At 44.9% G+C, this 16,444-nt stretch overlaps 1 protein-coding gene across 1 annotated transcript in view; it reads right to left on the minus strand.

The window, feature by feature from the left end:
* Nucleotides 1-16,444, minus strand: part of LOC122802816 (protein NPAT) — a gene marked incomplete in the record, with an annotated part of 1,438,521 nt that overhangs the window by 839,814 nt on the left and 582,263 nt on the right. Inside the window, 1 exon segment of the mRNA XM_044072621.1 lies at nucleotides 4,139-4,235. Coding sequence (XP_043928556.1) covers nucleotides 4,139-4,235 — 97 coding nt within the window.

Here is a 16,444-nt window from a genome sequence, read left to right on the forward strand (position 1 = left end):
GGGGTGGGGTGGAGTTAGGGGATCAAAAAATAATCAGTGACTGGGACTCTGAAGCAGGGGTAGAGCTATATCCAGAGTGTAAAGGTTTTAATATATTTTCTGTAGCAGGTTATGCATTTCACAATAGGAATCAGGGAAAATCCAAGAATTTAGTGGGTATTCCACAGATTCTCTAAAAGTGGGACAGAGAGAAAGTTTAAGTAAATATGTACTAGTGGGACAATAGGTAGAGTTAAACTGTAGGTCCTTTAGAAGTGGGTGCATGCTGTCACCTAATCGAGAGAAAGGAGAAGGCAACTGAAGTACTGCTGTAGATAGTATTTTATTAAAACTATACTGAAATGTTTTACAGAAGCAGTCAGGGGAGTAGTTTATGAAAGGTTTGGAGGGGGATAAGTGGGAACAGACTGCAGTAGGCTGCTATCACGCACGCTGAAGTTGGATTACTACTATAATTTGTTAGCTAGACACATGGCTTCATTTCCATTTCCGGTTTCATTAAGAGCCCCCAGCATTTCATTTTGTTAATCTAGCCTTATTCAAATATTCCACTATGGCCTCAGCTTTAATCTTTTTTAGTTCCACCTTAGTGTATAGTTGTTCCTAGTAGTTCCTAAACATATTCAATATCTTTCTGCTTGGTGATCAACTCTTCTATAACCGCAATATCTAAATCACTCTTTCAACCCTCTGCTGAGTAGAGCTGCTAAAGCCCTCATGGTCACAGGAGAATTAATCTCAAACATTTCTTGAACTGCAACTCTTTGGATGGGCTCACCTTCTATTTTTTGTATATCTTTTAACTACATTAGGCCCTGCGGTTCATCATGATTTAACTATTTTGACTGAAGCAGCATAGCCCTTAGGGGATGAGGCTTCACCCAGGTTCTTATTTATCTCTCCCCATTTATATCACTTAATTTTCTCTTTAATCTCAGCTATCGGTTTCCTTTTTATTTAATCTCCTCTTCAATATTTAGTCAATTCCATCCAGTTCTGTAAACCATGCTTCTCTCAATGAACAGGTAAACACATTATTCTTAAAGTCAACAGCAAAAGAATCTCCAGTGGAACTGTTTTCTATCTTCAATTGCCAACTTTACCCTTGTTAATGGATATTCGCGGTGGTGCAGCGGTAGCGTTGTTGCCTCACAGCAAGAGGTTCTCCCGTTCAATTCTCGGCTGGAGTGCGGGGAGTGCCTTCTGTGTGGAGTCTGCATGTCCTCCCCGTGGTCGAGTGGTGTTCCGAAAGACATGCATGAATGGGCGTGCCTTTGTTGAAGGTTGGGCGTCGAGTTGGCAACTAGGCACAGTAAAAACCTACTGCCAATCATTAGCGGACCGGAGTTCCGCTGTGGCGACCCCTATCCGGGAAAAGCCGAAAGACAAACAACAACAACCCTTGTTAATGGATAAACACCATCTTAATAGACTATTAGGCCCACCTCCATTTCTTCAACTCTTCCTATAGGCTCCTTTATGATGTACATTTTATCAATTATTGACCACTTTAGCATTTTGGATTGCAATAGGTATACCATGGATGCTGACTTCTAAACAGTCTTCCTATATCAGTCAACCCCAAACTCTTCAGCAAGTTTCATGGGTATCTTGTTTCAATTTTTTTTGTTATATTCTACATCCTTCATATAATAGGTTCAGTTTCTTCCTCACTAAATACCATGTCCCAATCTCCCAACAATAGGATCCCTTTGTAAAATTTCATAATCTTAAGTACGTGCCATTATTTCAACCACATGTTGACTTTTAAAACGAGGATGATTAACATCTCCATCTGTCTTTCTGGTTGCCTGCCCTTGCTTGAGCAATATCTGTGAGAAAGAGTGACAATAATGCTTCTGGTTTTATTTAGCATTTTTTGCAGTTATTGGACTTTTAATCATTTGTTGGAACTGCTGATATAGATTTATGGAGTCAGATTCATGGATTGTTACTAGGCTAACGACCTAGGAGGGCCTTTCTAAGCATAGCCAAGTTTTTCCGAAAGAATAATGATGTCCTGTATTCAAACAGAACACTGACGGCCAGGCATTTATAAGCTACCTCTGACCATAAGGGACATATTGGGAGATAATTCAGAATTTTAATATCTGAAAATGCTTAAGATATGCCATAACTGTGCTGAAGACCCTCAATCTCCACTCCCCCCTGATAAGAACAATCAGACAGACTAAGCAGTATGATTTTAGCATTATGGAAAACTGCTGTACTCTACAATATCACATGCATTAAAACAAAGGACATTTTTAAATGTTACTGATGGAAATTCAGCCAGAGCACTGAAAAACATGCCATAAGGACTCCATGCCACAATCTTATTAAACACTGCAAATTTAATGATTCAAAGTTTGCATGATCTTCCCTAGATGTGCTTGATCTACTATGTCATTTAATAAATTCCCCAATCCCATTTCCATGACTGTTACTTATTATTACGTATGAACTCTACTGCCCTTTAACTGGGTTCCTTCTTTATGGTTTTGTGACCATGGTGTTAATACATTTAAAAAAAAAAGTGGATATGGAGGCAAAGTCACTCATTCTGGGTATATGGAGTAGGGGTGGGAGGTTCCCCCTGCACACTGCTGCACCACAAAAACAAAACAACTCTGAAATCTGTTCCAGGATTACTTCTGGTTGAGAAGTTAATTTTCTGGAAATTATTTTCTGATTTATCAAAGTGGAATCATTTACACAAATACAGAAAAAGAAAAGAACATGACCTATAATAAACACTAGTGTGGCATGTTTGTCCTCAAGTGAACTTACTAACCATCTAGGGAATTTCATCCTGGCCAGTCAACTGCTCCTAAATTGTGTTAAGCAATCATGACAATAAGCTTACCCATACACGAATGACAGCTAGACTGCAACATAGAGATGCCTTGGCTTATTACACTTTAGTTTCAGAAACAACAAAGTGCATAGCACCCTCAAAAAGGATGATAAAGGACCTATTTTCTGTGATCAGAGGAGATCTTCCTCTTATTTTTGGCATAACACATCAGCTTTGTTTGAAAGATATTAGATCATTTTTTACAGTTGCACAGCAGACTAAAGGTCATTTAGTAGGCAGGTCAGAAATTAATGTCAGAGTGCCCCCCATAAAAACACTAATAAAAACACAACACTTTTAGTGCTTGTATAAACATGTTTGCTAGCTCTACAAAGGAAACAAAAAACAGCAGCTCTGTGGCACAGGCAAATAAAGCCCTGACTGTTCCACAAATTACCAGTACTCAATAGCTGCATTGGTACTTGGAAAGACCAGACAGGCAGAATGGAAGTGAATGGCCGAGGTTGCTTGCATATCCTGGGGGCAGAAAAAAGCAGCCTGGGCTCACTACAAAAGCAGCATTAAGAACCGGGTGAGCTCCATGCTACAAGCAGTATACCATTTAATCAGGAGGCTGCACACATGCAGAAGCTTACATGCACCTCCTGAAAGCATCAACTGTAGAGCTGAGCTCATAAGACTACCCCAGGATAGTGGGGATTAAGGACTATTCCTAAGCGCAGTAAGCTGCTGCACCAATGTCCTCAACCTCCTCACCAGCCCTAGATGTGCAATGGGTTAAGGTTAGGGGGTGGTTGAGGTAGGTCTGATAGACTTCCTGAATGAGGAGAGAGAAGAATTTGCTCTCCCTTCCTTACTGATGATGAAGCTGCAGGAAGGTAAGAAAAAAATCTACAAAAGAAAACAAAGGAAATAAACTAAGCTTGGAGAAATGCCGACATTAGCCCCAGTGGATGAGGTACTAAGTTGCTGTGCCAACTGAGCAGTCATATTTCTGTGAAGTACTTTTGCATTAGTACTAAAACTCATGCAAGGGCTACAATAAACTATATTTTCCAAAACTTCTACTGTGAAAATTAAAACCGTGCAAAAACCAGTGCGCATAATTCTGAGACATACAGAAAGACAAAAAAAGAGAAAATAAACACTGTTTTGCTGTAACCTGCTCCACATTACAGACTATATTGAAGGCTATAATTCCACTCAATTCTAACATGCAGTTCCAAAGCTGTTTGCATACACAAAACCTCAAATTGCAGTTATTAAATATTAAATAAACTAAAATACAGCACTAATTAATTAATTAAATGTTGTACCTACTGTAATCAAATAGGTCAAAGAGAGCCTGAAATGCTGGGTCTGACTCTGTCTGCTCTAGGATGTCTTGTATAGCTTCTTCAGACATGTGGATTTCACCCTTGGAAGAAAAGCATATTCCATCAGACTACAGAATCAGAAAAAAGGACAACTAAGATGATTTTTTCCCTACTAAAATATATCAAACTTCAAACAAAAGAGGCATGTGGAATATTCTATACTTCATTAAAAAACAAGACATCAGGACTACATAAAGAATAGTACTCACAATAGGGGACTTCATAAACTCTACTTTAGACCTGCTGCAGGGCAGGTGAAATATGACAGTGAAATGCACCTATTCTGGTGTAGAAGAAAAGAGGCCACTGAGAACAGGTGCAAAATCAAAAGCAGCCTACAAAATGATTAGGCAGATGCCACAGACAAAACTCTGAGCCAGCATGAAAGGAGCAGCACTAAGTAATTTACAAATACTTACACTAATGCCATAAAATATCCATAAATAGGACACGAGTAATTAGACTGAACTAAAAAACGTTCTTCTGCCTCTAAATTAAAGAAATGTGGACATAGATTTTTTTTTTAGCTAAAAAAAAAAAAAAAAAAAAGCCAGCGCTTGCTATTATTTTAGAACTCAAACACTGAAAATAGTAAAGAAAGACTGCACAGCCTGCAAATATGCAAAAAACTACCTTATACAACTTGCTGATATGGCAGAAGCATGTACTTAGACAAATTAAGAGTTTTGTAAAGGTCTCACAGACATTGCAAAACAATAGCCAGCTGGGCAGTGTCTGGGTCTAGTTTCCTGGAGTCACACGACACTGGGAATACTTTCATTTAAGCTAGGCAAGATTTCTTGTGAATACATTTTACCAACCAAAATGCCAAAAAACACGGCTACATAGAGGAGAAGGATGGAGACTTTACTGCATCCTAAGGTGACAGGTGTTGAGTAAGTGGCACTGGAGATGACAGGAAGCGAGGGGTATGTGTGTGGCTCACTTTCCTCTCTGAGGGGATTGTTGTGATATGTGGTGCAAATGCCCGGGAAGCCAACTGAGATACCACTGCTCATGCTCTCAGGGAAGGAGCAGGACTGCTTGACAGAGATGTCCCTTGCAGAAGTGATGGGCAGCCTCTACAGACAGTCCGCTGCATGTCTCTCCCTAGCATCTAGCTGATGTGCATAGGGTGAAATACAACCCCCCTCCAATAGCTATCTATATGATGACCCCTCCCCCAGTTAACTCTAGTTCTTATGAAAGGAAATGAATGGGTTGACTGACCAAGAGAATGTTGATGATTAAACAGTGGGAGCAAAAAGCCACAAAACAAAATGATGTTAATTTATCTATATTCTGCATTGGTATCAACCCCCCCCCTTTCCCATTTTTGTTTATGAGGTCAATGTGTCAACTCCGTCAAAGGGGGCACTAACTAACACAAATTGAAGGGCTCCGCAAAGAGACAAATGCATCCAGGCATGCCTCCTGATGGCAATGCCTGAACCCGATGCTTTTGTCACCCCTTCGGCTGCATGGGAAATGAGCCTCATGGGCAAGTTGGATATGGACTGAAGGGGAGCCAACTGAGAGGCCACAGATTCCAGAACCTCTTCACAGACAGATGCTGAAAGGGCATCTCAGAGTACTTAATCAGATCCCTTTGCAATCTGGTGAAGTGTGCCAAGAAATTCAAAGACCGCAAGTCCAAGGTAGATGAAGCATACACCCGTTTCCCAAATCAATTCATCGCCCATGACTCCTTGTTGGGTGGATGGATAGAGGAACTCTACTCAGACATTTCTCTTTTGGTTGCGCCACTACAACTACAGCATCAATGGGCAAACCCTTTGACCAAAACTGTTTATCTTCTGGGGCAGTTATGATTTTGTCAGGTCTCCAGGGAATGGGTTCAGTGGTGCCAGGAGCCTTCCACACCCGCAGACAGATCGACTCAATAACCTCATTGGTAGGAGGAGTTAGCCAGGAGGTAGATGGGCATGTAATAAAAGCCTGGACTTCCAATCACCTCTCTGTTTTAAAATGTCCAGGCTATCTCCAAAGGAGAAGGAGACCATCAGAAGGTGACCATGGGGATCCTTCACCCTCATCGAAGTCAGTGTCTTCCATGTTAGGTTCCTCCAGGAAATCTAAGTGCTTCCTCTTACACTTCTTAGTGACCTCCTTCATGGGAAGATCTGGGGAGGTATCAGGAAAAGAGGACTTACTCATTTGGGATTCCGGAGGTTTAGGTACTCGCTGTCCTTGTGGAGGAGCTGGTTGAGATTCTGAATACAAGCATGAAAGGGATGTTCCACGTAGGAAGGGGCCAACTGGCTGAGTGCTGCAGTCATAGCTCTCTCCACAGCCTTGACCTACCTAGAGAAGGGAGGGATCCTGGGTCCGAAAGAGCAGGTCTGGGAATCGAAATAGCCTTTCGCTCCGAGGAGATCCCTCTCAAAGCAGAAGCCGGAGCCTAGCAGATCCATGCTAAAGCTCCAGGGTGCACAGAGGGCTCCAACAACACTGGAGACAACTGCAGCCCCTTGGAACCGACAGGACAGATATGGCCCTCGAGGTGTCTCTGGCTTTGAATGAGCCGAACACCTCAAAGCAATAACTGGTCCCAAGACAGAGGTATTCTCGGATCCGATAAAGGCGGCACCGGGAAGCTTGGAAGTGAAGACTAATCTTTCAAGTGAAGTCAGAAGAGGAAGTAAAGGTGGAGTAGTAGAATCGAACCCTTGACCCATTTGGGTAGGAACCGAGGTGGATCCTGTCAATTCTTGCACCCAGAATATCTTTCTCATGGTCTCTCCACATCATCTTCTGTTAGACTTCTAGAGGAATGGGCAGACAGCAAAAGGTGACTTTGGTCTCTCTTGAAATGGTGATGGAAGCCTATCCGGAAAAGGATCAAATGAAGGAGAATAAACAGATGTGAAGTTGTTCTATCGCGCCTTCATTCTCACTGATGGGTTCAGACTCGGCCAAATGCAAAAGCTCGAGGTCTTCAACCAGCTCATAGCCTACTCCCTATCCCACGATGCACTGGTGCTTCCCTCAGATCTCATTTGCCGCTGCAACGATCGGGAGTTCTTAGACAGCTCTGGCCAGTACAAGTTTGATATTTGATAAAAATTGATAGTTTAACTTGGTAGTTAGTTTCTAGTAGTTTAGCTTAGTGGTTACATAGTTTTTCTTCCTTCAATAACTTACTTAACTTTAGAAACTTAGTGTGTGTATTTTTTGCTAGTTGTTAGTGGCCATTTTATTTCTACGCAGTTTATTTCTACAACTTGTTTAAGTTAGAGGGTTGTTTAAATAGCAAATTTTCCCTACCCTAGAGTGTGTTTAGCTTAAGCCCGGGTTTTAGGGCAGTAGTTAGTTCATTGTACTGTGTGTGCTGCTGTTATAATACTGTAGTTGTTAAAGCCCTGTGTTTTTTATTAGGGCTATTTTATATATATATATCTATATATATATATCTATATATATATATCTATATATATATATATCTATATATATATATATATATATATATATATATATATATATTTATATATTTTTTTTTTATTGTGTGTTACCTTTACAGTTAGGCATATAGTGTGTTCTTGCCTTTAACAGTTGCAGTTACAGTTAGTATTTGATAATTTCTGGGATGTCTCAGAAAGAGAAAGCTAAATCTGTATTTAAAAAGTGTCCTAAATGTGGACAAAAAATATCAATAACAGATGGTCACATAGAACGTGTTTATTGTTAAAGTGAGATCCACCTACAGGAGAATTGTGCCATCTGTCACTCCTTTAGTTCTCATGTTCTTCATGAATGCAGGAGAAAACTAATAGCTAGGGATTATTGAAGTCCTCTTTCCAGGAATCTTTAGATAAGGACAAACCGGACAAGCCCTTAAAACCCTCCAAGACTTTTGTCTTCCAAATCATCTTCTGGGTTGGAGCCAAAACAGGGTTCACAGACCTTTAAACCAAGTCAGACTGACACCTTGGCTCCAATGCTTTCGGAACCGGAGGTTTTGGTGGTTGTTCGTAGGAGCCAGTCCCCGATATTGATATCTCCTACTTTAAAATCTCCAACCCTGCAATCAGTGGCTTCTTCTACAGCTTCTTCCCAGTCCTCAAGACTATCTGATAAGGATGTGGATTGAGTGGTGGAGAGGCTTCTGCAGACACTGATATTAGCAAAAATTTTGATGGGGCCTACCCCCGAAGCTTCGGAACCAACTAGGACCCAGCCCATGATTACTGTTCCTCATCCGATTTGACCGAAGTTTTCGGAGCCAGATTGTTCGGAGCTGATGATTGTGGAACCATCAGAGCAGACACCCCTCCCGGGCCCGACGGTTCCGACTACTCTGACTTCTTCAGTGCCGACCTTAGAGTCTAGGAGCAGACACTCGCAGGTCGGGTCCGGACAGGATAGTCGTACTAATCTTTCAGTTCTGACTCTGCCTCTTGGGGCCTCGGCTCTGGTGAGTTTGGCACCCACCACGAGCTCGGAGCCCACCACTTTGGTGCAGAGGAGACTGTCTGTTTCTACAGATCCACAGGTCTCCTCGGATCAGAGCCAGGGGGGGCCTTCGATGCCATGAGGAGAGCGTTGCCCTCTCGGGCATCCATATCATCGGTACCAGCAACCTCCTCCCCTAAAGCACCTGTGTCTGCCTCTGCTTCACTGATCCCGCAAAAGCATAGAGACCCAGAGCCTCAGGTCACCCCACTGGGCGAGCCCTGCTCTTCCAGAAGCTCCTACTGAGGAGGTTCCCAGGAAGAGGCTTTGCAAGAGGAAGCATCTGGACTCCCCACAGGAATCCATCACACTGGATACTGACTTAGATGAGTCAAAAGGGTCTCCACGCTCCCCCTCTGAAGAGATCTCCTTCGGTGATATCTTGGAAATACTGAAACAGAGGGGTGGCTGGAAGCCCATAAGCCCTACTGATGACGAGTCAGTACTCCTTAAGGCTTTCGGGTCTCAGCCCTCCACCTCTTGGGTGACTCAGTCTTTTGATGAAAAAGAAGTTATGTACCTACCATAATGTTCCATGTTAGTTGTCTTCTTCTCGCCTTCTTTCTTGCTGGTTGGGTTCGGCGCCAATCCCCGGCTCCAACTCGGCCAACTTCAAAAGCTCGAGAGCTGCATACTGGCTCGAGACCACCCCGTATCCCATGATGCCTGGCGCTAGATACCCAGATCTCATTTGGTAAGACTAACTGCAGACATAATAAAGGAAAGGATCCTATCCTGGAATATATAAAACCTCCAGAGAGGCTACCAGACAGAAAGGAATAGCCAGAGAAGACTCAGTCAGCGAACAAACACCATAAAGAACTCTTCTCGGTCAACAGGTATAGGGGGATGGAGGGTGGGACGCAAGAAAGAAGGCGGGAAGAAGACAACTAACATGGAACGTTATGGTAGGTACATAACTTCTTTATGTTAAGTGGTCTATCTCGTCTTCATTCTTGCTGGTTGGGACAGCGTCCCTAGCACCTAAAATCCTGGGTGGCTCATCGAACAAACTCTTCAGAACAGTGGAACCAAAATCAGCTCTGCTCCTGGAAACCAAATCCAACTTATAACGTGAAATGAAAATATGTGGGTTGGCCCACGTAAGCCGCAGCACAAATAGATTCCATGGGCAACCTAGCCTGAAAAGCCACTGAAATGGCTAAAGCTCTAGTGGAGTGACCTTTTGGTTTAACAGGTAACTCTTTGTTCCTCAGTTGATAGATAAATGTGATGACAGAAGTCAACCACCTGGACAAGGTTACTTTTGAAAATGGAAGACCTTGTTTACCCTCAGCATAGGAAAGGAAAAGTTGGTCCGATTTCCTGATATCTTTCGTTCTATGCAAATAAAAGCGTAGTTGCCTGTTAACATCTAACTGATGCAATTTGTATTCCGCCCTGTTGGAGTGATTGGGGGAAAAAACACAGGAAGATCTATGGACTGATTCAAGTTATTTTCTGAAAAGACCTTAGGAAGGAAGGAAGGAAGGAAGGAAGGATTAGTCCTGAGAGCAACCCTATCATTGTGGAACACTAAGTACGGAGGATGGGAACAAAGAGCCTGCAGTTCCGAAACTCTTCTGGCTGAAGTAATGGCTATCAGAAAGAGAGTTTTCCATGATAAAAACTTCAGGGAACAAGAAGCTGCAGGTTCGAAGGGAGGCAATATTAGAGAAGCTAAAATCAAATTTAGATCCCACGGAGGTGGGGGATCTCTCACTGGAGGCCTGAGCAGAGTGGTACCCTTGAGAAAGGCTTTACACAGCTTGTGTGACATGATATTATTTCCCGACAGGCCAATGTGAAAATTTGAAATTGCAGCTAACTGAACTTTAACTGTAGCAGAAGTGGACCCAGAATGGAAAAGTTCCGCAAGAAAGTCCAAAATGCAGTGTATAGGGGCTGAAAAGGGGTCTATACTCAGTCTCTGCCCAGGAAGAAAAACGGTTCCACTTACTAGCGCAAGTTTTTCTAGTGGTAGACTTGTGCGATGATAAAATAATTTCCCGCACAGATGAGGAGATATCTGGAAGTCTGGCTAAGGTTGGAAGTGGAGCAACCAAGCAGTGAGCTGGAGAGATTGTAGGGATTGGTGCAGCCCATCCGATTGATGGATCAGAAGATCTGGAACTGGGTCCAGAGTCCAAGGCTGCTAGAGAAGATGATGATGCAGGAACGGGAACCATATTTGTCGAGGCCAGTAAGGAGCAATGAGGATCATTCTGCAGCCCAAAACGGTAGCTTTCTGTATCAGTTTTGGAATACGGGGAAACGGAGGGAATGCATAAAGAAGTCCCTGAGGCCAATCGTGGACTAGACCGTCTCTGGGGGAATGTCCGGGAAGTGGAAGGAGAGAGAAGAATTTGTTGCTTTGCTGTTGAAGGGGGTGGCAAAAAGTCGCAGCAAGGCTGGCCCCATTTGCGGAATATTTGGTCCGCAACTGCTTGATTCAGAGACCACTCGTGAGGCATAAGAATTGCTCTGCTCAGTCTGTCTGCTATGACGTTGGACTTCCCAGGGATGTGCGTTGCAATCGGACACCATTGGGAAGAGATTGCCCACTGCCAGAGTCTGAGTGCTTCTCGACATAGGGGGTAGGACTTGGTTCCGCCCTGCTTGTTGATGTACCACACTACTGACATATTGTCCGTTTGAACTGCAATGGTCCCAAGTAGGAAGAGAGTCCTGTAGAGCTTGCAACGCTAGAAGCACGGCCCTCATCTCCAAGACGTTTATATGCAGGTGGTACTCATGAGGTTGCCAGGTGCCTTGGACTGTCCTGCCCTGATAATGCCCCCCCACCCGATCAGGGAAGCATCCGTGGTAACCGTAGCAACTGGAGGGGGAAGTACAAATGGTCTGCCTAGGGGTACTGATGTGGAGACCATCCACCATGCAAGGTGCTTTTTGCATGCTTCTGTGATCATAATCATGTGAGACATGGGAAGCTGCTGGAAGGACCATTGGGTGAAAAGCAGCCACTGGAGGATCCTCATGTGAAAACGAGCTAGAGGAACAAGTATGATAGCTGCTGCCATGAGACCTAGAGTTTGGAGGACGAACCTGGCTTGAATTCTCTTGCATGCTAATAAGACCTGTACATGTTGACGAATCACTACTACCCTGTCTGGTGGAAGACTCGCGGACACGTCTTTTGTATTTAAATTTGCGCCTATAAAGGTGATAGACTGACAGGGCGACAATACAGACTTTTTGAAATTTATTGAGATACCTAGTCTGGAGCAAGTGTCGATAGTGAAGTCTCTGGCTCGCAGAAGGTGATGCCTGGTGGTAGCAGTAAGGAGCCAGTCGTCTAGATATGGAAACACCTGGAATCCTTGCAGTCTCAGGTGAGCGGTAACTACTGCCATGCATTTGGTGAACACCCGGGGGACTGTGGTGAGACCAAAGGGCAGAGCTCTGAATTGGTAATGGCTGGCTCCCAGCCAGAAGTGGAGGAATCTTCTGGAGCGTCTGTCCATTTTGACGTGGTAGTACGTGTCCTGAAGATCTAGAGCGCACATCCAATTGTCCTGATCCAGAAAGGGCATAATGGACGATAGCGTGACCATCCAAAACTTGGTTCTTTATACAGACCTGTTCAGTCTGCTGAGATCAAGAATGGGTCTCCAGTCCCCTGTCTTTTTTGGTACCAAAAAGAACCTTGAGTAAATTCCGGATCCTTGCTGGTCTGCTGGGACTTGCTGGATGGCTCTTTTTCTTAGCAGTTCTGAAATTTCTTGTACTGCTTGATCTGTTAGATTGGGTGGAACATCTGGAAGGGACTTGTATGACTTTACGGGAGTGCGAATGAAGGATATTCTGTAGCCTCTGGATATAACTGACCGTACCCATTTGTCTTGTGTTATGTCTTGCCAGGCTCTTGGATACAGTGATAATCTTCCCCTGACTGCCTCCACAGGTGAGCAGTCGGGCAACCATTCAAGGATGGTGGGAGGGCTTCTCAGAGAAGGAGTCTCTGCTGCCCTGGTTTTGCAATTCCCCTCTGCCACGAGGGCGGCGTCTATTATTGTTCCCTCCTCTGCCCCTGGATGGGAACTCACCACGTGTGTCCAGCAAGGCTCCCTGAGATTTCAGGATCCACATCTTTCCGCTCTTCTGATCCTTGGGATATGGTCTAGAAGGGGTGGAAAAATGGACTCCCACGGCAGAGAGAGTCTTGCCTTCCTGTTCACACCTGGTAAGGGTGTCCTTCACCTGTGATCCAAAAAGAGAGGAACCATCAAAGGGGGTGTTGGTGAAAGACGCTCTGAAAGGTTCTGCAAAATTACATAGCCGCATCCAAGCATGTCTCCTTAGAGCAACACCTGTGCCTGTGGCTCTACTCGCACCATCGACTGCATAAGAAATTAGCCTCATGGAGGAGTTCACCACTGAATTAAGAGTCGCCAGCTGGGAGGCTGCCTTAGCCCGGGTCCCCTCAGCTGATGGATCTTGGAGGGTATCTCCTAGCTCTTTAAGGAGATCCCTTTGAAGGCAGGTAAAGTGGCACAAGTAATTCAGACACTTCATAGAAAAAGTCGCTGAAGAAAACATCCGCTTCCCATATCTGTCCATCGTCCTGGATTCCTTCTTAGGAGGATGGTCGATGAAGAAGTTTCAGCCAACTCCTCCTAAGTGGCCGCCGCGACCACCATGGCATCAACAGGGACACCTTTGGTCAAAAACTGTTTATCCTGTGGTGCCATTATGAATTTAGCGGGTCTTCTGGGGGTGGGTTCCACTGTGTATGGAGCTGACCACACCTTCCGAGCCACCACGAACATGAGTGGGTCGAAAGGCGGAGACCCCAGGAGGTGGAAGGTCGGGATCCAAACGCATCCAGGAATACCGACATCCTCGGAGGGGCTTAGGGTAGTCCAGTTCCCCCTCTGCCTAAGCATCTCAAGGATGTCTGAAAAAGAGACATCTTCAGGGGGGGGATCTCTGGGACCCTTCCGGATCCTCCAAGTTGGTATATGATGTGACAGACTCAGGGGAGTCATCATGCTTCCTCTTGCATTTCCTCTTACGAGGTGGTTCCTCTGAATGATCAGGGGAGGCCTCAGAAGAGGACGATACACCCAAGGGGGTGCCTTGGAGCGTTGGTTCCCCATCCTTGGGGTCTGGAGGAAGGACAGAGGCAGACGCAGGCACCATAGTGGGAGGAGCCAGTGGGGATGATCGTGGGGCTGACTCAGGAGCAAGCACGCTCCTCATGACCTCGAAGGCGTACCTGCTTAGATGCCGAGAAGGCTCCTGTTCCGAAGAGACCGGAATCCCTCTCCGCACCGAGGGGGACGGCTCCGAAGCCGATGTAGGAGCAGATCTCACCTGCGCCGAAGCTCCGAGGGGGAGAACGGGGTTGGACAAGGGTCCGATGCCACTCGCCTCCTCAGAGCCGACAATAGAGTCTCGGCGCCCAGATCCCTGCAAGGACGGTACCAAGGAAGTGATCAGAGCCGACGATAGAACTGAAGGAGAAGGTATTGGTGCCGACTGTTCCACGATTCGAACCCCAACGAGCTCTGGCTCCAAACTCAAGGGAGGAGTCGGAGGAGGAATGACTGCAGACAAGTATGGAGCCGAACCCTGTTGAGGGGGGCTGGACAACATTTTAGCTAGGGCCTGCGATTTCAAAAGCCTGCTGACCACTCTCTCCAAGTCCTGATCAGACAATCTTGATGACCGAGAAGAGTGGGAGGACAGATGACTGCGCTCCGACTGGAGCAGAGGAGACCTCAGAGCGGAGTGTATCGACTCCAGGGAGAAAGACCTAGATCTCTTTTGACCCTGTGCCGGCTCCGAAGTATGTGTCGGAATCGACTGAGAGGCAGGCACATCGGTTCCAGCCGGAATTGAGGCAGAAGCAGCAGCTTCACCTAATGACGGCTCCGAACTGGGAGTCTAAGGTTTAGGTGGCTTGGAGGACTTCACGGGCTGAGCCTTAGCCAGCGACTCCTGGGGTTTGAGCAAACCCCATAGGATTGACTTATTCCTATGTTACTGCAGGACTCTTGGACTGAAAGCATGGCAAACCAAACAAGAGTCCTGCAGGTGCACGGCGCCGAGACAATAGACACAAGAAGTGTGACCATCTGTCAGAGACATCATCTGACAGCATGAATCACACTTCTTGAATCCGGACACCTTGGTATCCTTAGACAGATCTAAAGAAGGAATACCAGACAAAAAACACAACTATAACAATTTTTGTATAGTAACTATAACACACACACAAAATTACTACACCCAAAAACAGTCAAGTATATACACAACAGTCCAACAACAAAAGACTAAACTAAGTCAATACTAACTATATATATATATATATATATATATATATATATATATATATATATATATATATATATATATATTTTGTTTAAAGAGAAGATAGGTTAGCCTCTAACTTAAACGGCTACTTCAGAAAATAGGGGGACTCTAACTGAAACAAGTTTTCTGAAGGGAAGGGGAATACAGGTAAGGAAAGGATATATACCTAAACAAAGATACCCCAAGAAATATTGTATACTATGATTTATAAACTACACTAAACCTACTAGTTTTTTAATAAAAAAACAGATAATAATAAAATATACGACCTGAGCCAGTAAGACAACCTCGCAGCAGAAGTAGCAAATGAGATCTGGGTATCTAGCGCCAGGCATCATGGGATATGGGGTGGCCTCGAGCCAATATGCAGCTCTCGAGCTTTTGAAGATGGCCGAGTTGGAGTCGAGGATCGGCTCCGAACCCAACCAGCAAGAATGAAGGCGAGATAGACAACTTAACATCTGACAGACTTTATTTCTCGAAAGGCATGGGAGTCCCCGGATACCATGGAACCGGACCCTTGGAAGCCTAACAAATTCATAACGTCACCCCATGACAAGACCTTCCTTACCAAAGCAGTACCTGTTGATGCTATGGTGGTGGCAGCAGCCACCAAGAAGGAGTTGTCAGAGACCTCTACATCTGTTCATCCTCCTAATAGGGATTCTAGGATCATGGACGGATATGGAAACCTCATGTTTAGTTCAGCGGCCTTTGCTCTTCGATCCCTGAACTATCTTACACATTTCACTAGACTGCACAGAGATCTCCTTAAGGAGCTGGGAGATGCTCTTCAGGGTGCAGTAGCTGCAGGGGTCTCAGATAAGGTAACCTCTCAGCTAGCTACCCTAAATTCCCTTATAAACTCTCTTCCATGCATCTGATTTCGTATGCGGCTGATGGAACGAGCAGAGCAGCGGGTTCAAGAATTGCTCTTGGGAGACACTCCTGGATGCGTTTATGTTCCTTTGCGGAGCCCTGTAAGTCATCCGTTAACACCCCCTTTGATGGTTCGTCCCTCTTTGGACTGAAAGTGAAGGAAACGCTTACCAGGTGTGAGCAAGATGTAAAGACTCTGTCTGCCGTAGGAGTCTGTTTTTCCACCCTTACCAGACCTTATCCTAAAGGTCGAAAAAGTGGGAAAATGTGGTTCTGTAAATCCCAAGGAGCTTTCTTTGAAACATGTGGTGAAACCCCCTCTAGAGGCAGAGAAGGGGATAATAATGGAAGATGCCGTCCAAGTGGCAGAGGGGGCCCGCAGAATCAGGGCAACAGAGATCAGTTCTTTGGAAAGTCTCATCAGCGCTCCTGAAAGGAGGCCCACCTGTCCACCTCTGGAGACAGTCGGGGGACGCTTATCTTTGTACCCAGACACCTGGCTAAAAATAACAAAAGACCATTGGGTACAAAGCGTCATATCCAGAGGACATTCAATTCC

This window comes from Protopterus annectens, chromosome 5.part0, assembly GCF_019279795.1.
Source record: "Protopterus annectens isolate FY-2018-M chromosome 5.part0, PAN1.0, whole genome shotgun sequence".
NCBI lineage: Eukaryota > Metazoa > Chordata > Ceratodontiformes > Protopteridae > Protopterus > Protopterus annectens.